At 46.4% G+C, this 27998-nt stretch overlaps 2 protein-coding genes across 11 annotated transcripts in view; one reads left to right on the forward strand and one right to left on the reverse strand.

Moving 5' to 3' along the window:
- Positions 1-27998, forward strand: part of BIN3 (bridging integrator 3) — a 146074-nt gene that overhangs the window by 100112 nt on the left and 17964 nt on the right. For 4 of the 7 annotated variants that reach the window (XM_084804005.1, XM_084804003.1, XM_084804004.1 and 1 more), the window contains 3 exons: positions 115-256; positions 2552-2686; positions 20189-22012. In XM_084804005.1, the coding sequence (XP_084660131.1) occupies positions 115-256; positions 2552-2686; positions 20189-20335 (424 nt within the window). In that variant the 3' untranslated portion in view covers positions 20336-22012. Of the gene's footprint in view, positions 1-114; positions 257-2551; positions 2687-20188; positions 23040-27998 lie in introns of those variants that run through there. The other 3 variants (XR_014783740.1, XR_014783739.1, XM_084804002.1) reach the window with 2 other exon arrangements.
- The window catches only part of CCAR2 (cell cycle and apoptosis regulator 2), a 30717-nt gene continuing 25079 nt past the window's right edge, over positions 22361-27998 (reverse strand). For 2 of the 4 annotated variants that reach the window (XM_084803999.1, XM_084804001.1), the window contains exons 17-21: positions 27850-27996; positions 27604-27712; positions 26849-27046; positions 25884-26089; positions 22361-23597 (exon numbers count right to left, since the gene is read on the reverse strand). In XM_084803999.1, the coding sequence (XP_084660125.1) occupies positions 23541-23597; positions 25884-26089; positions 26849-27046; positions 27604-27712; positions 27850-27996 (717 nt within the window). In that variant the 3' untranslated portion in view covers positions 22361-23540. Of the gene's footprint in view, positions 23598-23628; positions 26090-26848; positions 27047-27603; positions 27713-27849; positions 27997-27998 lie in introns of those variants that run through there. The other 2 variants (XM_084803998.1, XM_084804000.1) reach the window with 1 other exon arrangement.

The raw sequence follows: 27998 nt of genomic DNA on the forward strand, positions 1-27998 counted from the left end.
TTACCTGCCTCCAGTTTACAAAGCATCCAGCTTCTGTTCCTCACGTATTTAAGCTTGGCCTAAGTGTAGCGAGAACACAATAAACATTATTTTTTAAAAACAATTTCCCTGCAGGTTCAGCGGTGTCTTCCCCAGCCTGAATATGGCAGTGAAGCGGCGTGAACAAGCTCTGCAGGATTACAAGCGGCTGCAATCCAAGGTGGAGAAATATGAAGAGAAGGAGAAGACAGGGCCCATCCTGACCAAGTTACACCAGGTTTGGAAGTTTCCTAGGTGCGGGATAACGTTTTTGTGGTTGCCGTGGGACATTTTTCACACAGGAGCAAGTGCTGGTCCAAGTGGAATGCCTGGGAGAGTTGGCACTACCCCACCAGTGGCACGTGTTTTTTCAGTGTCTTTAAGCTCTAGTCCTGAGGTGACAATTGGTGGTGAATTCAGCCCACATGCCAGTGGCCTATCATTCTATTTTAGTCTGACTGGCTTATATGTAGAGAATCTAGCTTGCACACTGTAACTGGCCATAAGAGAAAAATCAGCTTTGTAGCACCACCTTTAGAACTACATCTGTCCATTAGGTGCTCAACTCCCATGTGTATCTTGGTTCCTGTTGGTTTCCTTTTGTGATGTAAAAAAGAAAAAAAGGTGATTTTTTCATTCCACATCTCAGCCATTGCTTTCCATTCCCCCTCCCCACTGACCCCCATCCTCCAGTACCAGATTCTTTCCTCTACATCATGGTTTTAAGATACAAATGCTCTCAAGATTCAGTTCTGTGCTTATAAGTTTCTTGCGAATCATAGAATAGAATAGTAGGGTTGGAAGGGGCCGATAAGACCATCGAGTCCAACCACCTGTTCAATGCAGAAATCATAGAATAGTAGGGTTTCATAGAATAGAAGAGTTCTGTAGTAGAGTCCATGTACCTAGCTCAGTGGCAAAGGCATGCTATCACAAGAACGGCTTCCAAACTCCCACAGTACTTTTGTGTATGAAATAACCCAGCAAGGCATGCTGAGATCCTGGCAAGTCTGGTGGGATGGTTCCTGTGTCTTAGGTTGGCAGTACTGAAAAGGAGCCATAAAGCCCTTGTTTTGAAAACGGGGCTAAGGCTGCAGTTCTAAAGCCAAAGAGTCTTCCCATCAAGATGCTTTTAAGGTGGGGTGGGTGGGTGCTGGTTACATGTGGCCCTCCAGATGTGCTCGGACTGCAGCTCCCATCAGCCCTAGCCAGCAGCAAGGGTTCATGGGAGTTGCAGTCCAACAACATTGGGAGGGCCACATGTTCCCTATCTCTGTTTTAAGGGAACTGACAATCATTGTATTTAGGATTGCATTCTTAGTTTCCTGCTTCACCAAGAGCTACTTCATATTGGTGCACCTTGCAGTAAATATGCATGCACCTCTAAACACGCAGTGCACTTAGCTCTGGGGAGGTACGGCCAGCCCTGAAGTGCTTAGGGACACGTGCTTGCTATTTGTACTTTCCTTGTGAAACTCTATCATATTGGTGGCAAACAGATTGCCACATAAATGGTGGAGCAGCTCTGAATCGAAGGATGTTAACACTCTTTCCTGTGTGTGCATGGAGCCTCTAAGAGACTGAGTTCAACAGAACTGAAGAATGCATTTTTTTATGACTCTATAAATTGGGCATTGTGTTAAAGAATTACCATATCAACATTAAGAAAAGCACATTCAAGCTTAAAAGTAAAGAAGCTTAGAATGAATCTTAGGCATGCATAAACCTAAACATATGAAAAACCGAGCTGTTTTGTCTCTGATGACTAAGTAGGAAGGGGTTTTCCCCTGGAAAATTTTAGTATGACTTGGCTGAAAAGAGCGGGGGGACACAGTTTTGACCATTTTCAACAGTGTCAAAAGCTAAACACATACACACACATCCTTTGGCATTTGGAGTGTGGGGATCACTGTGAAAAGGTTGTTCTCCTGTTAAGAGAGCATTGCCCTAAACTGACTTCTTTTGTTCTCATAGTCCTAATTGATTTGGACTATCCCTATGCAGGAAGCAGTGCCCCACTCTAAATCAGCTTCGTTTGCCCTCATTGATGCCAGCAAATACCTAAATTTGAATGGTGATGTAGCATTGTGATATGACCCTATTTGATATGTGATTCCTGATTGACTAGGATCACTAGTCAAACCTCTATGAAGGACAGTAAGATCTCTAACCAATGGGGGAAATGGTGCGAAAATAGCGACGGAGCAGGTAACATGAGAAAGTGTAAAACGTACTCAGCAGTAAGGGATTTGGGGGAAAATATTTTGGGAGGCCCTGAAAGCACAACTTCACCCCGAAATGGGTGGAAAGAGGCAAATATGTGGCACAACCATAATGCCTGCTTGTATGTATCTTCTCTCCAAATGCAGCTAAATGACTCTGAGGGCACTTCACGTGTCAGGGGTTATGAGAACCCGTTCTGGCCAAGCTCCACTAGGTGCTGAGCCTGGAAGGGAGAATAGGCATAGCGACTGTCAGAGAGGTGAATGCAGCACCTTGTGATCTTCTTTCACCTTCTTGTCTGTTCCTCTAGGCACGGGAAGAACTGAGGCCAGTGAAAGATGACTTTGAGGCTAAGAACAAGCAGCTTCTGGAAGAGATGCCCAAATTCTACAGCAGCCGCATCGATTACTTCAAGCCGAGTTTTGAATCTCTGATCCGGGCTCAGGTATGGCTCAGGGCAGCTTGCTCCTTCTGCCCTATCAGAAGTGGCTTTGCTTACTGAAACACAGCCTAAACCTCCTACACCAGCCTTCCCCAACCTAGTGCCATCCAGATGTGTTGGACTGCGGCCCATCACATCTGGAGTGCACCAGGTTGGGAAAGGCTAACCTAAGCTGTTCAGTGGTACTTTAGTCAGTAAGAAACAAATTCAATGCATAGATACAATTGGTTTCTGCTGGAATATCTCCCCTGACCCCACATCTCAAGAGCTTTGCAGTGTTGCCTTGCAGGGATGGGTAGGATGAGGGCTGGGGAAACAGTGGAGCATCCAGGTGCCTGGATCCATTGTCAACAGAGAAGCTGGAGCGTCCATGCATGGCAGGGGTGTTAGTCCTCAGGCCCATGGGCCAAATCCGGTCTGCCTGGGTTCCAATTGGCCCTCTGAGGTTCTGTGGATGACCACGCTCCCTTCCCCTCACCCCACCTCTTTCTCCAAGCTTTGAACATTTGGCCCCTCCCCGTTTGCCTTTGGCCCCATCCATCACTGGAGTGCGACCCCTGAGAGCTTCTCTAAAATTGAGCTGAGGTCTTGGGCTGAACAAGGCTCAGCATCCCTGATGAATGGTTTTATGTTGGCTAATCTAAAAGGACTCCGGTTGGCATACATTTTTTCATTATTTAAATTGTTACCGCTTTTTAGCAGTTTTACAAAAGAACGAAACAATTGCAAATATATATGTTATGGCCTTTATCTTTCCGACCACCATTCATCCTCTCTCCCCCACCCTTAATTCTAATATCCCTTCCTCTGTCCTCCCCCCGCCCCCATGGAGGAAAGGTGGGGACCCTTTGTGTCAGCTGGGCAGAGAGATTTATCTCTTGTTTGTTTCTTTAACAGTGTGTGTGTCACTGCTCTGCCAAATGGAATTCAAGGCTGTTTAACAAAATCATAACATCACAAAAATACAAAGCAGCAGCAGAGCGAGTATATGCACAGTTATACAAAAATTATATCAATTAAAAGTGGCAGGTTAAATAACTTAGCCACTAGAAAACCAATTCTAGAAAACCAAAAACAAATATGGTGAAACAAAAAATCAAACCATACATCAAACCAAATTAACCTGCCCAAAGCCTGAATAAACAGGACAGACTTTGCCTTCCCCTGAAATTTAATAACAGAGATGCCAGGCAGATGTCCTTTGGATGGGAGTTCTATAGTGGGAGCTCAAAACACCCTCTCTCTGGTAGCCAGTCATCTCATGTCCACAGGTGAAGGTATTACCACATGTCCTTATCTACACATACCTAGCACATGCACGTGTATCTGAGCGACACGTGTCGTAGGCCCCCTTGAGCCCTGTACAGCACAAAAACTTGAAACCAAACCAAACCGAGGTTCTTCTCAAACCCTTCAAAAGTGTGCAACAGACAAGCTGTCCTCTGACAGTGCAACAGACGAAGGGCAGGGGGGGGGGGGGGCTCAAACCAATAATGGAAAAACCTTCATTTTTCAAACCCTAGGTTTTTTGAGGGGAGGGGGGGGTGCCTGAAGATCAAAAGAGACGAAGGGACTCTAATTTATGAGGGTAAGTTTTGGTTTCCTTTTTCCCACCATAGTTTTTTGTGCAAAAGTAGAGTGTGCAAGGGGAGGGTCATGTGCCTATTTTGGGGTGAAGGTCCCTAACCTTGATGGATGCTAATGGGAGTCAGCATGTGCCCAGAGACCCATTGGTTACTAATGTGGATTTTTGGAAGAGCAGTGAAATTCAGTCATTTGTGGCCCCTTTAAAGACTAGCGTGGCATGAGTCCCTGCAGGCCTGAACCTTCATCCTTTGCGAATGTCTCTCTGCCCAGGGCTGCAACCTCAAGGCTAGATCCTCAAGTAAGTCTTTCAGGAAATGCTGATAAATGAGAGTTTCTGCAAGCAAGAAAGACCAGTTTGTGGCTTATGCATATTGTCAGTATTTGGATACAACTTTGGTTTTTATCTTACTCTGTTGATTGGAAAATGTGAGTGTTACCAGTGCAGAGCATGGAATTCTGTGCTGGGGTGTTGGGCAGTGGCAGGACAGAAGGGACACTTCCACATAGTTGTGTAGCTGAGTCTGGGAGAGATGGCTGCATTCTCTGTTTGAGATACTACCTTCTTTTTGAACCCTGAACAGAAATCACTCGGGGACTGTAAAGTTGTTGTTGTTTAATTTAAATGAAAGGCTGAGATTTCTTGCAGTTCAGGACATGCCATTTGACTGATGCTGCAATCCTATGCATGTCTACTCCAAAGTAAGTCCCACTGAGTTCAGTGGGACTTTCTCCCAGGATCGCACCCTAAAAATGTTTCTGAGCATGTCGCTAGACTCTGTGTGTGGTGGCTGTGCAAATTTCCGGACCCACTGTGGACGAGGCGCAAGCTGAAAGGAGAAACCGCTTATCCCCATAAAACTAGCTGAGACAGGATTTAAACCCCTTGGAGTTCTATCTCGGGACTGCAAAGAGCAGAGCACAACACTTCCTTGGGGTCTGCTTAAATAAAGAAGTGTGCCTAATCTCACCTTCCGAGCCTGCAGCCGGAACTCGCCCCTGTCGGATCATCCTCTGAGATCAGAGTGAGAATGAGCTCAGGCCCAGAAGCATGCGAATTGTAAACGGACTGAGCGCCGCCCCCAGCCGACTCATTCATCCAGCCGGTATTCTTTTTCGGGGTCTCTCTCTCTCTCTTCCATCCACGCCTCATTAAGTTTATTTGGTTTTGCACGGTGTTGTGTTACTCAGAAAATCTATTTTTGTTCTCCTCATCTGTTGTTTTTTAAGAGTCAGAACTGCTCGCCGGGCTGCAGCCCTTCTTGGAGGGCAAGCATGTGGCTGACAGATGGGCTGATGTCTTGGTTTTCTGAATGAAACTCGAGGCAGCAGCATCCAGAGCTGCTTTTAATCCCATCTATGATCAGTGGCTTGGTCCAGTGGATTTCCCTGCCTCTTGGATTGAAGCCCCTGGCAAGGGGCCAGGCTTGGAGGTTTCTGGGGGAGCAGCACAATAAATATGGACGGTCCACTGACCCCAGAAGCCACTGTGAGCAGCTTTCTGGGTCAAAGTCCTTGGCCAAAGACAGTCTGTGAGGAAGCATGTGAATGATAAGTAGCCTGCTTAAGGGGTTATTCAGGATCAGGTCTCTACATTCCTCATTTCCCCCCCAATAGGGAGGGTAGTGTTCAGTGAATTTCCTTGGGGCTATCCCAGAATTCTTGTTTTCTCTGTCTAGAAGAAAACTGTTCTCGTTGTGGACAGAAGTATACTGGTGAGAGTGAGAGAGAGAGAGAGAGAGAGAGAGAGAGAGAGAGCAGAGACATTATTCTGATAACAAACAGTTCAAGTGTACAGATTCTTGAAATCCTGTAAGTGCAGTACTTCCTCCTGTTGCTGTCTGAGTGACAATAAGAATCGAAGAGCATTTATAGGGTTGACCCCTTTACTTTTATTCCTGCTGGCCCTGCTTCTGTGCCTTTGGCAGCAGCCTGACATTCCAGAATGAAGCAGGTAACTTTTTCTGTCACCATTTACTGCCATACCAGAAAAGGCTTCTTATATTTACCTCTTGCACACTGGACTGCTGCTAAAAGCATAGGACAAGGGCTAGTTTAAAAAAAAAACTGTGCTAAAACTAGAGGTTGTTCAGCAGAGGCTGGATGGCCACATATCAGGGTGCTGGAGTACTGGTTTTCCTGCATTGACAAGGGGTCGGCCTAGATAACGCTTGAGGCCTCTTACAGCTCTGTGATTCTATCCTATACATCAAGTTAAGGTTTTATTTCATTTAACTACTGCTGAGTAGGGGTCCTTGAAATGGAGACTGGTGGCTGTGATACCAGTGGGGTGATGAATCCGCTCTGGGTTTCATTTAGAACCAGTCAGAACTCTAAAGGAGCTATCCAAGGTGCAGATAGCTCCTTTAGAGTTCTGGCTGGTTCTGACTGAAACCTGGAGCAGATTCATCACCCCACTGGTATCACAGCCACCAGCCTCCATTGCAAGGACCCCTACTCAGCAGTAGTTAAATGAAATAAAACCTTAACTTGATGTATAGGATAGAATCACAGAGCTGTAAGAGGCCTCAAGCATTATCTAGGCCGACCCCTTGCCAGTGTAGTGGCTAAAAGAATAAACCATCCACTGGAGAGACCCCGTTTGAAATAGCACATGAGCATGGAGGTTAGTAGCCACTTCCTAACCCTCCTTTCCCCTCAATTCCTCTTGGCCCACCTTAGAGGGCTGTTGTAGGCATTGCTGAGATAACATATTACAGTACTTTAAGCAGCTAGGGAAAACGGTGCTGGGCCACCCGTCCACAACCTGGAGCCCTCCAGATGTGTTGGATTGTGACCCCTATAATTCCCAGCCAGCATGCTGGGAATAGGCTGCGCGAGACAAAATGTTGCTGACGTTGAATTTAGGGCTAGTACGATGACCTCTTCTGAATCATTTTCTGTGCTGGATATAACAGCCAAGGAAACCACGCCAGGGGCAGATTAGTAATGGGGCCAAGATTGCTCAAGGATTCCTGCCCAGTTGGGGCCCCGCCCAGACCACCCTCCGAGTTCTCTGCTTTTCTTTTTTAGCAACTGAGAAGTGTGAGCGACAATAGTACTGTGGTCACTTAACAAGCTTCGCAAAATGTTCTTCTCTTTAGCAGTGTGGTCTTCATATTGTTCTCCAAATACGGTTGTGCAATTATCAGCCAATTGTTCAAAGTTCTAATTGTAAGCCTTGGGGGTCCTATTTGGGCCAAAAAGCGACTCATACACTTATAAGTAAAATAAACAAAGAAAGAAATAAACATAGTGTACTGGCCCAGGTGTTCTCAAGAATTGTGGGAAACAGCAGCAAGAAAAGTACAAACCAAATGTAGATCCAGCCACGAGTAGAAAAGTAATTGTGGATGTTTGAGGCTGCTCTATGTGGCTGCCTTTTCACTCAGAACTCCCAGCTGGCAAGGAAACTCCATATAAACCCTGTTCTCACAGCAGCTGCAATTGCACATGTATGGATTTAATCGTGTAGTAAACAAAACCCTCTGTGTGTTATTCTTCCCCCTAATCCTTCCCATGTTGTGTTGCATAAATATTGGATGTGGGGGAAATCATAGTTTTTATACAGAAGATTCACCTCCAAAGTAACAGAGCCCAGAAAGAAAGCAACCCAGGCGGTGGACTGTTTGACACAACAAGCAAGGAAGGTCCAGTAACCCAACTCGCCTAGGTCTTTTTTGTGTGCAAGTTTACAAGTGCCGCCTCTGTTAACACTGAGATAATTTTAAATGAGGCACATGTTTGGATGGGGGCGGGGGAGTTAAATGAGAACTGAGTGGCTGGATTTGATCATAACACTTAAACTGCAGTTTAGCGCTCCGGGAATAAGCCTGCGTGAGCCATGAAGAGGAGAGTGGAAGGTTTTGTTTACAGTTTCAGAGTGGCCACTTTCAGAGAGCCAGTGTGGTGCAGTGTTTGAAATGTCAGACCCAGACCAGGAAGATCCAGGTTCAAATCCTCACTCTGCTCCTTACTCACTGTGTAACCCTGGGCCAATCACTGTCTTTCAGCCTAACCTGCCTTACAGGATTGTTGAGGGGATAAAATAGAGAGGGGAATAACTATGTATGCTGCCTTGAGCTCCTTGGAGGAAAGGTGGAATAAACAAATAATAAATAAACTCACTGCAGCTACTTAGTTCATCCAAAACAAGAACTGTGGTTAATGTTGACTATGATTTAGAGAAACAAGCCAGGATTGTAAGCCACAGTTTGAAGTTGGCTTGTTTTCCTAAATCACAATTAAGACTAACCACAGTTTGTTTGGGTTCAGATACAAGTAACTGCAGTTAGTTGAAAATGGAAGTAAAGCCTTTTGATCTCCTCACTGCTGCACCAGAGAAGAGTGGCATGCAAACCAGAACTGTGAAATTTCTAAAGACAGAGAAAAAACCACAAGGTAAGAAATGTGTGATTATTTTTTTAAAAAAAATGAGCTTAGCTCCCTTGTCATGAATCTTTACCCCTGAAATGTGTACCTGGCTTCCCTTAAACCTTTTCCAACCCCTTTCCAAGGAGCCTTGATCATAGAGAGGAGTAAGACACAGAAAATAGGTGGCAGTTGCTCTAGGGTCTAGAACGTGGGGAACCTGTGGAGTGCCAGATGATGTTGGATTCTAACTCCCATCAACCCTGATCATTGGCCTTGCTGGCTCAGGCTGATGGGAGTTGGAATCCAGTAACATCTGGAGGGCTGCAGGTTCCCCAGCCCTGCTCTAAAGTAGGGATGCTCTGACTTGGATTCCTGCATTGAGCAGAGGGTTGGACTCAATGGTCTTGTAGGCCCCTTCCAACCCTACTATTCTATGATTGTATGAGCATACACCTCTGGGCTCACCAGTGTGTTGCCTGGGACACCAAAGTGCCCACAGACACCTCTCTTGGCTCCCGCCAGGCTCCTTCCAGTTTATTCTGGTCTTAAAGAATTTTTAAAAACATCTTCGTTGCTGTCAATTGGGAGTCTGGCATGCTGCGAAGTGAAGCGCCGGTCGTCAGTGCCTTCTTTATTTCCAAGAGTGCCTCCGGGCCCCAGAGACACCCTTAGAAAATAGAAATGGTGGGTGGCTGCAGCCCCCAGCACTTCATTTTGAAGGCTGCTCTGCTGCCCAGAAAAAGATAAGTGGCAGGGAGTGTCATAGGGGGCTAAAGGCAGTGGCAGGGAGCATCTTGGGGGCTGGAGGGGTCAGATATGAGGAGCGATGCATGGGCTTCTTTGCCTTTTTGTGTGTGTAAGCAAGAGAGAGGTGGTTTGTTCATTCTAGCATGGTGTGCATTTTGCCTGGGTTTTGTGTGTGAGGGGTGTGTTTTTGCAGGGGTCTTCTTTGGGTTTGTGGCGTGGGTGGGTGTTTTGCCTGTGTGCGTGTGATTCTCTGAGCATCTCCAGTTTACTTTCTGTGAAACTGGTATTTTGTTGTGCTTTGAGGGGGCAATATGTGGTTTGGTGTTTGGGGATTAGACGCCACAGTTCTTCTGCCGAGTTACTTCTCTTTGTACCACATCTGTTTGGCTTCTCTGAAATGGGTGCTGGAGGAGAAAACTGGGTTCAAAAGAGTGCTTTTATATTTTGGAGCATCTTTGCCTTCTACTTAGGCTGTTTGGCAACTTGCTTTTCTTTTAGTTTCACTAGTTTGCCTTCTGGGAAATGGGTAATTTGTGACTGACCATGGCAGCCATTCTGTGTATGGACGAGCTCCCCTGCCCCCAGGGCAGCCATTTTCTGTGAGTGCTCATGACACTGCCAAAATTCCAGATATGCCCACCGAATGCCAAAAGTCAGGGACCCCCAGTATAATTGCTGTAGCTTTGCAAAGTGTTGTGGGAAAACCCGCTTGTACTTGGGTCATGCAGCCTGCCTGATGCCAAGGGCTGATGCAACATTATTCCCTCCCCCCATCCCCCGGTGAATATTGAGCGTAATGTTCTAATACCGAATACTTCTGCCCACCCACAAACTTCATCTGAATTTTTGGAGTCGAACATTTCCCTTGTCGTATACTTTGAAGTTCCCACACTAAGATGAAAGGGGGAGCGTTTGTGCTCCCTTGTTGATGGGAGCCTGTGAAGGAACACTTCCTTCTCTCCTTGTTCTTATCATGCTCTGGTTTTAGAAAAATCCATTTCTGTCTTCTTCTGAACGTTTAAGATGTCTGGAGTCTGGATGTGTATGTGTGCACCCAGCAGGTGCATAAAGACTCTTTTTGAAGCACTTCGGAACAGTTTTCATTTGTAAGTGGCTACCAGTAATGTAAGCCACAGAAGCTGTCTATACTCTGATTCTAAGCGACTGTGCCATGCTATTGTCCCCGCAGTGCTACATTCGGTAGCTGTGTGCTGCCTAGCAGTTGGTCCACTTCATCCTAAGTATGCAATTGATACTAGAGGAGTGAGGTCTGGCCGCTGGATAAATGCTGAAGTCCTTAAACAGGGACTTTTGTGGGGCTATGGATATTGAAGCTTACATAGAACCATTAGTTCTATGCACTTACATAGAACTATTAGTCAAGAACACGTCTCTTAAAGAATTCTGTGTAACTTGCAAACTGGAGGCTTTCGGCTCATGTTTTAATTAGTTTGACTTTTTATCTGGATATTTGTAGCCTCTCCTGTACCCTTAGACTCCTCTACGTTAGCCTCCCCCAACCTGGTGCCAACCAGACGTTTTGGACGACAACTCCCAGTATTCCTGATAGCTGGCCGTGCTGCCTGGGGCTGAGGGGAGTTGAAGTCTAAAACAATCTGGAGGGCTCCAGGCTGGGGGAGACTACTCTGTGAAGCAGTATTTTGGAGAAAAACCAGTCATATGTGGCACATATATTTTCAGACCCAAATCCGTGGTCAAATGCCTACCTCGTTTGTGGTAAGCTGGAAGTCTGGTTTGAAGAGCAGGGTAAAGAGATATTGATTCAACTTTTTTCATGCCTTTGAGCAGGAGTGGGCAACACCCTCCAGATGTTCTGGCCTACATCCTATCATCCCTAGCCAGTATAGGCAATGGTCTGGGATCTTGGGAGTTCTGGCCAAAACATCTGGAGGGCCACAAGTTGTCCAGTCCTGCCTTTGAGGTTCTGCTGTGCTTTCTGAATGGAAAGTTTATTGCTGGATTTCTTTCTGTGTGGTACCGAAGGGTGCATTGTAATTCCTGGGCAGGGGTTGGGTCACATGAAAGTGTGACCGAAATGTATTGCATTCTGTAGTCATTACACATTCTCAACCCTTGTTGTTTTAAAAGATTTGAATATTGTACAACATACACAGAATTAGCAAAAAGCATTAACATTTGCATGCTTTGATAATAATTGGCATGCTTTGATTTTATTAATTCTGTGTTTTATTGGCATAGTAGTTTAGGAGGGTTGGCACCAGATCCTTGATGCATAGAATTAAGGATCTTCTTATGAAACAGAATACCTCCCCTGATCAAAAGTGTTTGTGTTACTATGTCAGTGGATGAATGGGATCTCTGGTTGCAAATCAGCTTTATTCAGGAACATGGAACTCTAGCAAGGGATTTGGGTGTGGACATGTTTGGCCGTTTTGTTTCTTTTGTTTAAATTTTAGTAGATGTTAAAAGTTTTTCACATTAATGTCCCTTCTTAAATTGTCAGGAGAGGATGTATACTTTTCGGAGTGTGGTGCCCTCAAGTGGATTTATTTGGGTAGTACTGCTAATCTTGACAGTTCCCCTCCCCCCACCTCTTGAGAATGTGACCTTACTGGTCTGGGGATACTTATGCTTCATGAAGTTTCTCTCGCTGCCTGAACGTATCCTGGGTTTGCTTCTCAAAGACAGAAAGGGCTACTGCTCACTTTGCTTTCGACTGGATCAGTATTGGAGTGGTAGAACCTTTGAACAGATTGGACCAGAGATCAGGAATCTTGGCTCTTTCCAGAAGTGGGTTGAAATGCTTTTTGAACTACATAACATTCTGCCACTGGGGCAAAGAATCTTTGTGTCACACTAGGGTTGGATCCAGACTGAACCATACTTAGAGTATACCCAATAAAATCAGTGGGACTTAAGATAGTCATGAGTTACTTGTCCCACTGATTTCATTGAGTGTACTCTAGGCATGACTAAGTCTGGATCCAATCCATTCCCTTTTGTTTCACTGGATTTTGTCTTGAGATAAATCATCAAACCTATGCTGCCTGATTCTGTGTATTTTTACCTGGAAATGAGTCCCATTGACTTTAGTGGGACTTACTCCCCAGTAAGTGTGCTTGCCACTCTTTCAACTGGTAATAGTGCAGAAAAATAAAAAGGTCTTTGCCTGGTGTCAGAAAGACACTAAGGCCAGAAGCTGGTTGGTCTCCTAGGGGGAGAGTTCCTCAGACAGCGTGTCATGACAGAAAAGGCCATCTCTTTTCTGCCTCTTCTCAGGTGGCAAAGGGTACCCATCCACATGCAAGCTAATTAAAATGGGGCATGATCTCCTGGGAATCTTTCCTATGCAAGCCTCACTGAAAATAATGAGACACCCCCCTCCCCAAAAGCAGGGTAGTAGATGGTGTTTTATCCCTCACTTCGGTCTGTCCGTCTTCCACTTTACCACCTTTAATGGCACCCCAAATCCACCAACTTGACTTTGCTGCCTCACATTGCATTATGGAAGGGCTGCCCCCATGTTCTAGGCCTGTATCTTGCAAAATGGGAAGTTAGATCTCCCCCATGCAATGCTCCATTGCAGGAATTGCTCATTTTCTCTCCTTGCCAGCTGAGTTATTGCCCATCCCTTGATGGGAGGAATTGATAGGCATGGAACCACACATCTTCCCAGAAGGTGTTCACAATCTCAAAGTTTAAGAATGCCTCCTCTGGCCCTTCCTCCAAGGGGGTGGGACACCTGTTGGCTTTCCTGTGATTATTCTTGGTCAGGGGAAGACGGAGGCATGCTGCCTCCACAGCCATGCTTCTGAAATGTGGGGGCATCTCTGTATGGAGCCTGACCGGTACAGACTGTCCGCTGGACTGAAAAAGCATCTGGTGTCTCCAAGTCAGTGGAATGATATTCCATTAGAATCGGTTCCCCTCCTGAGCTCTAATCTGTAGAATTGTTTTCTCTGACTTGGAGCTGTTATAAATTTTGTATATCCAAACAATGGCAGCATCTTAGCAGTGCACTCCTTCTGCCCTGTTACTAATTCTGCACAGGAGGATCATCTCCCAGTTTCCTAAGCAGCATCTTAGCCCAAAATCACCAGCCAGGCATGTTCAGTAAATAAGGTAAAAAAAAGGTAAAGGTGTCCCCAACCAGTCGTGTCCGACTCTAGGGTGTGGTGCTCATCTCCATTTCTAAGCCGAAGAGCCAGCGCTGTCCGAAGACGCTTCTGTGGTCATGTGGCCAGCATGACTGAACACCGAGGTGCACGGAACGCTGTTACCTTTCCCGCCGAGGCGGCGCCTATTTATCTACTTGCAATTTCTTGCTTTCGAACTGCTAGGTTGGCAGAAGCTGGGACTGAAGACGGGAGCTCACTCCGTCACGTGGCACTCGGGTCTCGAACTGCTGTCCTGCCGACCTTCCGGTCTGCAGTTCAGTGTCTTAACCACTAAGCCACCGCGGCCCCTTAACAGTAAATAAGACCAGTGGTGTATTTTTTCTTCTTCCTTGGTTGTGTAGCCACTTCAAGAGGGGGTTGCGTATATTGCCAAAGTATGCCACCAGTGAGGCCAGCCTCTGGTGGTGGGCATTCTCTCTTCCTTACAGGAGTTGATAGCAGAGGTTGTAGCCTAGAAGTGATTCTTATTTGTGCTCTCTGTGTTGTTACAAAGCTGGAAGGTTCTCGAAAACTCTTAATAGTACTGAAGGCCTTTAGGCTGGGACTGTGTGTACACCATGCTAAAATATTTTATTTCTGTTTTGTAATTAAAATTCTGTGCCATAAAAAACTGCATTCCACAACCCAGCCCTGCTCTGATCTGCCCATGGTGTAGCACATTTGTGCCCAGTTGAGGGACTGGCTTTCCCTTTCCCTGCAGAGGAGTGGCACACAAGGCCCCACTTGTCCTGAGAGTGACGGGTTAGTGTAGCATTTCAGTCATCATTAGTCGTTTGCTTGCTTAGGATGCATCCTTCCCTATGCAAGGGCACATTGCTGGTGTGTGTGGGATCCCTGCAGCACCCAACAGAGCCTTGTTTCTTCCCTCCCTTCTCCCACTCTCTGCCCAGTGAGGGTGGAAGTACTACATGCCACAATCTCACGGAGAATGGGAATGCTTTGCATACCTCCAGTATCCTCATCCAGCCCTCTCCCTCCATGATGTTCCAGATACTCAAGATTCAGATCTCAAGTAACTTTCAGTGTACAGAGGAAGGGCTGAATGGGGATGTGGAAGGCTTGCACATCCCTCCTGTGCATCATGTTCTGATATGCCGCTTCCACTTCTGCCTGTGCATGCACTAAGGTGGGGAAGGAAATGATTGTGCCCTGTGGGCATTAATGATGCCCTATGGGGATGCTAGCACTGTGCTTTCACATGGGGAAAGCACGTGCCCACAGTTTGTACTTTACTAAGCATTCTTGCTTAGTCACACAAAATGTTCTGTAGGCAGAGAGAGGACAGTGTGAGTTATGGGGCTTGTTCCTGTGCATCAGTGCATGTAGAGAGTACCTGTTGGGGCATAAGTGTGGACCAGACCCAGTTAATGGTATTATCACCAACTTTAGGGCTCATGGCTCAGGTAACAGACTGCTTGAGCCATTTCAGGAGAATTAGAAGAGCAAAATTGTCAGCTGGACCTTGGGAGAAATATTGCAAGCGGCACTGGTGTTAATTAATATGGTATATAATGCAAGAGCCCCCTCCCCGTGTTCCTTAGAGCTGAGCAGTTTAATGGCACAGTCTGAGACTTGCCCACTCAGCCCCTAGTGGTTTGGCTTGTCCTATTTTGGTTGTTCTGCTGTTGCCGATTTGATTTCATTAGTCATTGTATAAAGCAGCAGTCCTGCTGAATCACCAGAAAGCGCAGCTCTCTTACCTGCTGATTAGAAGAGAAAGCAATGCTATGGATCTCAGTACTTTTGTCTCCCTGATGGTGCCCACCACTCCCCACTCCAGCTGGCAATAGGTTAAACCAAGGAACAAAGGTGGGGCATTTGAGGATCTGTGGAGATTTAGGTGTACCCAGGAGAGGCAGCCTCCTTCCACTCAAAATAAAAAGCCGAAGCACTGTGATGGTGAGGGGGAGAGGCTGTCTCCATGGAGATGGTGTATATATCTGTACCCAAACCACTTGCTCTTAAAGCGATGAGATGCATTTGAATGGGGGCTGCAGCAGTTTAGTAGAGGGACCCATCTAACTGGAGACCTGTGGGTGGGCAAATAAGCAGTCTTTGCATCGTTCTTGTTGGACCTTTTAGCCAAGGATGGGCTTCTTGGGTTAATGTACTACTGGTGCTGCCTCCTGGCATGTAAACTCTAGATTGTAGAGCAGGAGCGGGGAGCCTCTTCCAGCAGGAGGGTCAAATTCAGTTTTGGAGAAGCCCTTGGGCCTGCATTCAGTGGAGGGTAGGGCAACAAAATACCATCATGTTGCAGCTTAAAGCTCTTGCTGTCAGTAACTGAGCCTTAAAAGAGGCATTTCAGTCTTTTAGATTGGAGGAAAAAAAAACTGCACAAAAGCTGGAAAACCACCCAACAATTGGTGGTTGGGTGAAAAGGGGTGTGGCCAGGAGGAAGGGGCATGGCCATCTGGGAAACCCCGAATGAGCCAGATTTGGCCCCCGGGCCTGGGATTCCCCACCCCTGTTGTAGAGGAATAGTAGGACAGCAGGACCTCCCTTGTCAGAGCTTGATGAAGTCCTTGGATCTATTCATCAACACCCAGATGAAAGCTTTTGGGATGCTGAAAGATTTAGCAACAAGACAAATATATGTGCACATAGGAAAGCCAGATTCTCCTGCCCAGAGTTTAGAATTACATCTGCCCGAGAACTGCGATCCTCCTCCACCACCTCCCGAGGAAAGCACAAGGCCCCTTCCATACAAAATCATGAAATATAACCCCGAATTAATCAGAGCAAGGAGTAATCATGACCCTCCTGATTCTATTTTTTTGATTACCAACATTCATTAGAATCCCATCATTTTGGAACTGGAAAGGCAAGCCAGGATTATTTACCATTTTCCTTCCATCTCTGTCTACCTCATATTTATTACACTGATGTGACACACTGCCTTTCTTTGATGATGGACTTGGATCCCCAGGGCCTCTCCCATCCAGGCACTGACCAGACCCAGACCTTACTTAGCTTTAGTAAGGTGGACACATCATGCGCCGTCAGCCCATGACCTGGGACCCAAGTAGCGGCAAAAACACGTGCCAGTTGATCTTGCCAAGAGGTGGACTGGGCCCTTAAGGGCTGTCTAGCTCAACAGTCACTACAGAGTAGGCTACTTAGTTACTTAAGGACACTTACCTCTCCAGTGGATTTAGTCGTCGTGGACATCACTGGGTCCTGCTGGGTCTGGCTTCTGAACCTGGGCATTAAACCAGGGGAGGGAGCTATGTGTGGGTTATGTTGTAGCTTTGGAGGAACACCTTGTCTGATGTCTTTCTGCTTAAGTGAATGCTCGAGCTCAGGCCACATTATTTATTTATTGCATTTCTCTCCCGCCTTTCTTCCTCCAAGGACCCAAGGTGGCGTACATAATCCTCCTCCTCTCCATTTTATCCTCATAACAACAACCCTGCGAGGTAGTTTGGGCTGAGAGTCTGTGACTGCCCCAAAGTCACCCAGTGAGCTTCCATGGCCAAGCGGGGACCAGAACCCGGATCTCCCGGCTGCCAGTCCGTCACTCTCACCACTACACCACGCTGGCTCTCGTTTATCAAATGTTGAGCTGATAACCACTTTTTTCTCTCTCTTAAAGCTCCTCCACGGAAGCTTACAGACGGGAACAACCGTCCAATGTGCAGTCTGTATCACTGCACAATTGCAAGGCACAGGAAGCAGTGATGGAAAATCTGGGATTCTGAGCTTCCTTATAGAGCTTACTCCATCAGCTTCTGTTGCTATGGTGACGATGTATAAAAGGGACAGTAACAGCAAGGCAGTATTGTCTAGTGGGCTAAGCACAAGGCAAAGAAGGTGCTAAGCACCCTGCAGTTTTAAATGCCTGCTCTTCCTAATGTGTTTCTGCTGACCTTGAGGGGAAGGCTCTTGCCCCTTTGGGCACCCATCTAGAATGTGGGGATAAGAATAGCCACCTTGTGGGGGCGTTGGGGGGATTAGCCAGCATTTGTGAAAATCCTATCCATGCCTGGCTGCCCATGAAATGTTTCAAAGGAGGAAAGTGTTAAGCTAGGCCTGCGTGCGTGTGTGCGTGTGTCCATCCCTCCCCCCCCAATGGGTTTAAAGGTAGTTTGTTGCACACTTACGAAGGAGAGCAGGAAGCACCATTCTTCCCCCAACTGTGTGCTAGAAAGGTCAGAGTTCATGACTCACTCCCGCTGCCTCCTCTGCATAGCTCCAGACGGCTGTGTAGGAAGAGGGGTTTTGTCACTGCCTGATCACGACCAAGCAAATTGATCCCCCTCAGATGTGGAGATGTAATCACAGCAGCTGGGGTCCAGCAGGGACCTTCATCCTCCAATTGAGGGGTGGGGGGGAGTGCCAGAAACATGCAAGCTTTCTGTGGCTGCCTTTTTTGTGTTGCTGTGTTGAGGTTGTTTTCCTTAAAACCCAAATGTTTAAGAGTTGTCTCACAAATAGTTTTCTGGCAGTTGTTTTGAAAAATGTGTAAAACATGTCTGACGATCTTATTACTCCAGAGTTACATGCTGAGTTGCACCTAGATCTGGCGAGATGTGGGAGGTGAGAGGGACACCACTAAACATTCTCTCATGCGCCCATCCCTCTTTCATACTGAAAAGACTAGCACCTGATTTTAGCTGCGGGGGGGGGGGGGGTGTTGCTCTCCCTCTCCCTCAAGTGCTATCAGAGGAAGTGAAGTTGGTCTTCATAAGAACTTTGTAATTTTAAGCTCTGGTGTTGGAGTTTGCTTTTCATCGCCTTCCCATCCCTTTTGTGCCCTGTTTTTTAGGTTGTAAGTTGAGGGCAGGGACTGCCTTAAAAAAAAAAAATGATAGGTTTGCTGCTCTGGGAGCCTTTTTAGCTAAAGAGCAGGGTAAAAATGTTTTAAATAAAAATTGCACGTGAGGAACAAGAATCCATCTAAGGAAGACGTACTTTCTTTGCTTATAGATGACATACTCCTCAGTCACAGCAGCCATCATTTTAGAAGAGGCATTTCCCCATCTCCCTCACACATACAACAGGGAATGTTTCTTCTAAGATGATGCTCGCCATCTGTAGTTTTTATAAGTACTTGCATTGTTAAACTGTTTTCAAAAAACTGCTCACTGGTTATTAGAGGCATGTTTTGAGTTCAAAATATTTCAGTTCAGCTCACGTAACCAATTAATTAGTAAAACAGCGATGGGGGGAGGTGGGTGCCGGTGCCAGCTTTGCTCACTTTGGGCAGCGCCCGCCACCTGCAACTAGCACGTAGCCCCCAGCGTCCGGGCCCTCGGGCCAAAAGCGGCTCCTCACCCTTGAGCCAAAAGTTGCAGTGTTAATATTTAGATGTCGAGGGTTGGTGGCTGCAGTTGCGATGTTACTAATCTTTTCCTGCCTCAATTAGGTAGTTTTTAGTGTAAACAAACCATAGGAGGAGATGATTGGTCACCTAAATGCTAGCTGGATTTTGTCCCTACTCAACAGCTCCTTGTCTCTCCTTCTGTCCTGTCGAGTCATGTGCGCTGGTGTTCAGTAAGCTCCCCAGACAGCACATGGTATGTGTGCTTTCTTCTCCCCCGCACCCCAATACACACAAATTTTACATCTGCCACAACTTCAGCTACTTGCCAAACCTACCAATACTAATAATCTCATTAAGGTTTAGCTTAATCCAATAGTGTATCTTGCCAAGAGGCTTCATTGTTTTTGGTCCACCCTAAAGCTAAATGTTTTTTGAAAGATGCAGTTCACAATTATTGGTGCCTGCTTTTTGCCCAGTTGCAGTCTTAATGGTCATTCCATGTAGCAAAGGGCATTTCTGGGTAGTCTTGTCTCCACTCACAGGTGTCCATCCCATGTGTCAATTGTCTGCTGGAACTGATGCAAAACATTTCTAAGCCCTCCAGCCCTTTTGGCCTACAACTTCCATCAGCCCTAGCTAGCATAGCCAATGATAAGGGATCATGGGTGATGTAGGCCAAAACGTCTGGAGGGCCATACAATGTCCACCCATGCTCTAAGACAATACTTAGCAAGTAGAAGGCAGTTCTAATGCATGTTTTAAGCACAACATAAATGCTGAGGACTGTTACCTACCTTGGGAGTAAGGGATGTATATTGAGGAATGTGAAAATTCTGTAAAAACAGATGAGTGCCATTTGTGGCCAAGCTGAAACTGAACCACGTTTTAAACATGATGGTCCACACATGTTATGGACTTGAGCACACTCCGGGAGAGAGCTCAGGACAGGAAGGCCTGGCGTGCTCTGGTCCATGGGGTCACGAAGACTCAAGACACGACTGAATGACTGAAGAACAACCACCACCACACATGTTGCACTGGCTGCTATTGTGTGAAAAGTAGGAGTACTTAGGATTGTTAAACCTTTAAGCAATCAAGTGAAACTTATATACTTATCAACTAAGATTTCTTTAAGTAGGTGACAGCCCTAGCAGCAACCAGCAGAACAACATACAAAGTTGCCAGCTGGCTCTAAAAGGGCCATGTCATCTCTGGAAATGTTCCCTATTGCAAAGTATTAAAATGCCCTGTCTGTATTCTGTTGAAGTTGCAATGGATGGGTGATGGTTGTCGGTCACAGGAGGAGCCTCCAGTTTAGACTTCCAGCTTTGGAGGGAAGATGCACTTAAGAGGGCTCTTGTTCTTTTCCACTAGGTTGTGTACTACACGGAAATGTACAAAATCTTTGGCGACTTAACAGAACAGATTGATGAGCCTGGCCTGACAGATGAGCAGAGGGAGAAGGAAAATGAAGCGAAGCTGAACGAACTGAGGGCCCTTTCTATCGTAGCTGATGACTGACCTCCAAGTCAAAATCTCCACAGCAGCAGCTGCTGATGCCATGGGCCAAGAGTGGAAATCTCCTTTTGTTCCCTCTTCTCTAACGACCTGGGACTGACTTTTAACCCCATGCACATATGCTATTTTGATCTGGGTGAATGTCTCTGCAGCAGTCCTCCAGAGGCTGAATGCCGCTATCAAAGACAAATGTGGCAGGAACCTCATCGCTGCAGCTTGCATAGGGATGCTTGTGCTATAGTTCCTGGACTCTGGAAGTGGGCAACAGCAGCTTCTTACCCTAAGACACCATCATCGACACGGCTTTCTTTCATGCTGTATTGAACAATGTGAGTCTATCTCCATTGTAGGGTGTATGCTCAATTACTGTAGTTACAAGAAAAACATCTGTAGCTTTCAGAGAAGCTGTTGTTATAGTAGCTGGCCAAATTCAACATAGGACTGAGCCACTGTACCTTTAAAAGAGACCTTGTTATCCTACTGAAACCTTTTTTTTTTTACAGGAGGCTCTGTCAAATGTGTGTGTCTTCACGGAATAGAAAGCTGTCTAAAAATAGTCATATTTTTAAATACTGGATATAATAGCTTAATTCTACTAGATGTAGTTTAATTATTATGAGGCCAGAGGAAGGCTGCCAAAGAGCAGGAAAGGCAACATATATATTTGTGGTCTTGATGCTGTCCCCATGCATTCCATGTCTGACCCTGTGCAGGCCTATGTGGAGTTACAGAAATAACCACTTGAACATCAACTGCAGGTGTGTAACCTGTTTTCCTGTGAGAGATTGTCTGCATATCTTTTGCTGGTGACAGAGGATTAAGCGAATAATAAGGGAGAATGTACCCTATTTTTTAAAGAAAGCTTCTCTGGAAGGCAGGTTTCCCTTCATTTTCTTCCTCCTTTGCCCACCACAGGTGCTTTTCCTGCTCTAGTTCCCCGCCCACTCTTACAGTTAATCAAAACGTAAAGCAAGGAGGTAGATGACTCTTACAATTTTAAGTGCTCCTGTAACCTGTGATTCTAATTTTATTTTTACAAAAAAGGAAAAAAAAGAAACAAAACCCTGTCTTCCTAATTTGTATAACGAACACACACACAGCTGCCCTCTACTGCCGGAAGAGGCCACATTAAGCAGTATGCACCTGTTGCATGAGAACAGGATTAATTTTGCTCCTATATAACGTTAGCCTGTTAGCTCTAAGCTCCCCTATTGAATCAGTCCTTTAGACACCAGCTAAAACTAATTTTGGGGGAAAGGGAAGATGAGCTGTGTTGTTGACAGGGCCATTGAATGAGTAAGGCTTATATTTTAGTAACTACAATGTGAAGTGGTCTGTTGCAGCACTCTCGGCCCTCCACCCACCCCCAGGTAGAGCACTGGTTATGTCATAGCCTGCCTGAGTTGCCTTCATACATGACTTGCCTTCAACAAGATTTTAACAAATTAACTAGCGAATCCTACAACTACCATCTTGAAATTTAGTTTAAGGAACTTAATTGTTGACAATGACTCTCTCAGCCAGAAACCCTGTCCCCAAAGTAGCAACTGTCTCTTGCTTCTTCTCCCTCTTGGCATTTTGTAAGGCAAACCACATCATCACATTGTACACTTCTGCAGCAGTGCCAACAATGTATGTAAATGGAACTGAGGGCAGCTAAATTTACAGCATGACAACATCACCCATCTTTTTGTCTTGCTCCATGTTGGGCGAGGGGAGGTGGGGCTGCTATAACATGTAGTGTCAGGTGCAAAGACCACACGGATAACAAATTCAGTCTGCAGGGTAGGAAATGGAGTTGCCATTACAAGGTTATATCAATGACTTGATATAATCTTGTAAGTTGTATCAAGTCATTGTGGCTACTTCTCTTTCTCCCTCTCCCCCACCATCAAACAGCATTTGAATGACCACTTTGACAGTGGTGTTTCAGCTGCATGGGTTTGTTTGGAGTTGTTGTTGTTTTTAAACCATTCAAGCAGAGCTGACATTCATCTCAACGCAAAAGGAAATAAGGAGGCACAGACTTCCAAGTGAGGAAGAGACTTTTATAAAAGGGAACCTGGCCAGTTAAATACAAGTTGTTACCACATTTACAGACTAAAAGCAACACACATCCAGAAGTGACCGGCCACCTGAGGGTGGGGGAGCAGGTGGCCAGAGCAGATGCAACCCATCCCCATGGCAGGCAGGCCCAGGCCCTGCTTTGCACAAGTCCAGCAGCTACTTGGCAAAAGACTACCACAGGAACCCAAGGGGCTACCTACCTACCACAGCCCTCCTGCCGCTTCCCCAAAATGGAAGTTAAATGTATTGCAGCCACCCCACTGCCAAGGTCCAAGACCCTAAAAGCCCAGACCTGATGGCCAAGAATTTCACTTGCATTGAAGGCTAGCACAAACACAGGAGGTTGCTGAACCTTTAAAGCTACATCTGGCAAATGACTGTGACTTGAGACTAGCCAAGAGGGAACCAAATGGCATTGTTTTCCTTAAAATGGCTAAAATGCTGTACTGAATGTGTGAGGGTTTAAACTCAAATCACAGCACCTGCAATAGCCACAAACTAGCTTGCAGCACTGAATGTACAATCCATGGAGGGCACAGGCAGGAGCCACTGCATTGGTTCTGATGTCTAAAGTCCTGCCAATTCTGATGATTCCTTTGCTGCCTTCCCAAAGCACCTTTTAGTCAAAAGGCAGGCATAACACCACCTCCTTGAGCAAAAGCTTGGGGGGGGATGGGGGGGAGGAACAGCTTGAAGGAAAAGTCTCCATGCAGCACAAAGAGGCTAACCATGCCCTGCCCTTTGGAGCGGTTGGCACCTCCTGTCCATTCGCAACTGCATCAGGCTCAATACTGGGCTAAAATTTTCCTTCTGATGCTTGCTCCTGGGAGACAGCCTGAGAATACCTACGTTGTAGCTTCTCCACTCACACAATAGACCATCAAAACTCCTACCTAATGGGTATCCTTTAAACAATAATGGTGGCTCCAGCATATGAACTGGGAATCCCAGCCATGCATAGGCTAGGTGGCCCTTTCCCCAAGCCTGGGGTGGTGGTTTAGGATGAAAACCAGCTCCGGCCTTCCACGTGGCAGCGAAAGGGTTGGAGGTTTCAAAGGCTTACCCCAACCGTTAACCCACAGCCCAAAAATATCAAACCAGGGTACAGATCTTCCCTGCCGAGCTGCTTCTCCGGGGAATGTCAGTTGCCAGAAACGGCTGTAGGTGTTGGTTCCTTCTTTTCTAAGCAATTATTTGTCTGGAAGAGACGGAAGTGAGGAAGCACAGCAGTAAGAGGAGTGAACATTACATTTATTTTGTTCTCTTATCCTCCCCAGCTCTAAGGCTCAGGCTATCGTCCCTTTAAAAGATCCAATACAAACAGCAAAATGGAATGCCACATTCGAAGACAGACGTACCTGTTTAGCCCTGGCTGTGAGAGGCAGCCCTGAACAAGTATTGCATGGCTTCTAGAAAATAATCGTGCAGGAGCGAGATATTGCCACAGTAATACCAAATTATATTGTGGGATTAGAACTTTTCTCCTTTGCCTCAGAGACTTTCTTAGAACCCCTTTACAGCTGATCTGTACATTCAGGGAAGTTGCATGATGCTGCATCCCTGAACTGTCTCATGAAAAAGAAACAGTTGGGTAAATCACAAGTTTGAATGTTCCAAAAACTACCAGCCCATGAGAAGTGATCGTATCAGAGAAAGGGGCTCAATACCATCCAGTCTTCTCAACATGTTACTCTTCTGTGAACGTACAAGGCGGTGGCGTTTTTTGTTTTGTTCTTCAACATGGGATCATCAAGTACTGGATCTCCCACCTGAGGTAGTACAGTCCCCGGAAGTGTGTATCAGCCCTAGATAATGTATGTGTAGATCAGCCCCAGAAAAGATGCTGGGGAGAGAAAAAAAGGACAGATGCAAAGGAGCATCTCTTCTGTGAGAGGTCTGCATACTGATGGGCATTAGAACTTTAATTCTTAAGCAGGCAACATCTGACAAGTATTTGCAAATGAAACCCTCAAATTATTATTTTGTGCAAAGCCATTGTTGTTGTTGTTGTTGTTCAGTTGTTAAGTCGTGTCCGACTCTTTGTGACCCCATGGACCATAGCACGCCAGGCCTTCCTGTCCTGTGCTCTCTCCCGGAGTGTGCTCAAGTTCATATTCATTGCATCGGTTATGCTATCTAGCCATCTCATCCTCTGCTGTCCCCTTCTCCTTTTGCCTTCAGTCTTTCCCAGCATCAAGGTCTTTTCCAGTGACTTTTCTCTTTGCATTAGGTGGCCAAAATATTTGAGCTTCAATATTTGAGCTTCATACGTGCAAAGCCAAAACACGATCCAAATTTTCACTCTTAAACTGTAGAGATTGGGCATATAGCCACTAATTTAAAATGGATATAATCCAGTGTTTTAGGAAGAGTTGTGGTGAAAGGCACTTAAGCAGTGGAGACATGGGATGACTTGAAGACAATGGCCCCAGCTTGCCTCTCCGCTCCTACATTAAATATGCAGGCAGAAATAAACTAGCTTCCACCTTTGTCAAGAGAGCTGGTTTGATCAGGAAATTACTAACCTAAGAACTTCAGTCTCACCTCCCCAGCCCTGGCACCAGTTTGAGTCCCATTCCAGGGAGGGCAGCTCTAACTGATATTGAGCCAGGCTCTTTACACCTTCTGCAGTCCTAAGCACACTTACTAGGGAGTAAGTCCACTAAAGACAATGGACCAGTTCATATAATCAGAACAAGCCACTGTGGGTTGTTGTGAACCATGGCATGTGCTGGGCACAATCTGCATAATCGCTGCCCCACCATAGTTTATCATGTGGTCCAAATCCAGGCGGCATAGCTTGTTGGAGGGCTAAACAACCTCATATAACCGTACAACCCTCCCAACAACCCATGCCACCCAGGCTTGGCAACCAGGCAATTCTGCAAATAGTATCGGCATGTGCTGCAGCTCACAACAAGCCATGGTGGCTTGTTTTGATTGTGCAAAATGGGTCACTGGGACTTAACTTCTAGGTAAATATGCACAGAATCAGGCAGCATAGGTTTAACGATCTGTTCTTAAGACAAAAGCCACTGAAACAAAAGGAAATGGATTGGATCCATACTTAGTCATACCTAGAGTAGACCCACTGAAATCAATGGGACAAGTAGCTAACTTAAATCTCATTGATTTCAGTGGGTTTACTCCAAGTATGACTAAATCTGAATCTGACCCACTGAGTGGGTACAGAGCAAGTTCTCCCACCTTTGATCATGAAGATGCTCCCCACCATCTCTGGTAAGAGCAATGTAGAAGAGTTGCACAACATGGCCACGCCATTGCAGCCCAGAGTTGCCTGTTTAGCATCTCGCACACACTAACATTTCTAGGTTTACCAAACCATCACTTCTGGAATCCATCACTTCTGGAATCCACTGCTTATGGAATTGCAGGGCAGATTGGTTGAAAAACCACCATGACACCAGACAGAACCTGCCCCAGCTAAAATATCCCCACCAGCTTTATCTGGCTGGCTACCTACCTTCTCAATGATCTTCTGAATTTCCAGCTGCAATGGAACCAGGCGCTTCTTATTCTCTTGCAGCAGCCTCTGGAAGTGGGATTTTTGCCTCTCGGCCACTTTGGACTGTTCCTCCATCTCAGTGAGACGCTTCTGCAGCTCTTGCACCTCCAGTGTCAGGGCTTTGTTGGACGTCTCTGTCGTGGAAAAGCGAATCTGGGTCTCTTCTGTAAAGACAACAGAACAAAATCAGCTTCCGGGTAGTAAAACAACAGGCTGAGATCAGAGCAACGCAATATCCCAGCCAAAACAAGGAAGAACAGCCGTTCTCCTGACGCCATATAGCACATGACAAGAGGTGAGGCTAGAGATTCAAAGTACCTCAAAACTGAGTTGGAAGAGAAATCATTTACAGGAGGCCATTGTGGCAACAGCACTACTGGGGGAAGAACTTGGGCTTGTGCCCTTTGACTTGGCAACGCTGCAGTCAGATGTGTTTGCAGAATCTCTATGGAGAACTTCGAAAATACATGGACCCAAACACTACCTGCCATCAGAAAAATCCAGGGGGCTCAGAAGCTCCTCCAGCTCAAATTCCTGGACATTCAGGTAGGTGGAAGTAGCCAAGACCAAGCAGGGAGCATTTGCCTATACATCATGGCAGTTCCCAGCTCCTCTTAAGAGTTCTACCATCCAAAGCTTTGTAGTGTTTGATGCCAACTCAATACCTGCACCCAAGTCCTCTGTCAGGTTTCATTTGTCTAATACATTCTGACCAAAGGTTTTGGGTGCCCTGCTATTCATCAGATACAAATGCCCTGAATGTGCACTCTCTGAGGCAGCCATCAATCTCAATGTTTTTGAGAGAGGGAAGCAAGGCAAGTCTTTTCACACTTGAACCCTGCCTTGGTGCAGCTTTTTTTGGGATTCTGGACAGGGCCATTCCTCAGTGCAACAGAAGCCAACCCCAACTACACATTGCTCACCCAATTTGAGCTCCAGCGTGTGGATTTTGTTCTCCAGATAGAATCGGCTGTTTTCTGTCTGCTCTGCCTTCTCCAGCAGTTTGCTCACGTTGAGGATAGCCCCATTGTACGAAACCAGATTACCACACTGAGTTTCTGGGGTAGACTTGGGAGGAACCTCAGGCACGGGGCTGGACGAGCGCAGGAGAGCAAGATTGCCTGCAAGAAGGAGGCAAGGTTTATTCTGCCTGGCTTTGTGATGGAGTACCCAAAATGTCCAGGGAATGGAGGAACAAGGTCAGTGAAAGGCAACTTTTGGTGGATCAGTTGCTTCCATTGCAGAATGGGAAACCATAAAAAGTATCTCCTTCCTCCTGCCACGCACAGAGTTCCACTGGCCCAAAGCTCAGCCTCCTTCTCAAGAAGAGGTTGGAAGAGATTGTATGGCAGGAAACCCTTCCCACACAGATGAGCTCTTGGTCTCACTGCACAATCACGGGCCTCTGGCTAGTGGTAGGATCAGCAGCATGTACACTGCCAAGGGGGAGCCAGCGGAACGTGGGCAGGGAGAGAATAGTATTGGGACGGCTCCCAGCCAGCACTGCCTCTAACTAGATGATCAGGAAAGAAGACCAGCAATTACTGATCATGGGGTAGGAGTTATGCTGAATCCCAAACCAAAAGCTGGACGACTTCTAGCTTAGAAGGAAAGATTCAGGTCCTACAAAAGTCCATGCAAGTGAACATCTCCTTCCCACCCCGTATTTGGTACCTACCTAATGGCTCCTCCTCCAGGCCTGGCTCAGTATCTTCCTGCCGGCTGTAGCGTAGGCTGCGGTAGCGGCACACGAACTGCGTCACCACCCTGTTCACCAGGCGCTTCACCTGCCACCAGATGAGATACCACCCCCTCCATGAATGGCACTGGAAAAGGCCGCAAACAGATCCTCGGGTGCTCAGCGCCAACCAAGAAGGTCAAATCTCCAACAAAATGGAGGGGACAAATTGGCCTGGTTCCTCACCTGCTCTTTGCAGAGGTGCAGTCCCAAAGTGAGAAGGACCTTTTCCATATCCTTCCTATGCAGGTAGCCGCAGAAATTCAAGTCAAAGTAAATGAAGGCAAGAAGGGCATCCAGTGGCAACACAGCACTTGAGTCCAGCTCTCTGGGCT

This window comes from Heloderma suspectum, chromosome 6, assembly GCF_057233095.1.
Source record: "Heloderma suspectum isolate Gila_16-S chromosome 6, 16-S_ref, whole genome shotgun sequence".
Taxonomy (NCBI): Eukaryota; Metazoa; Chordata; class Lepidosauria; order Squamata; family Helodermatidae; genus Heloderma; species Heloderma suspectum.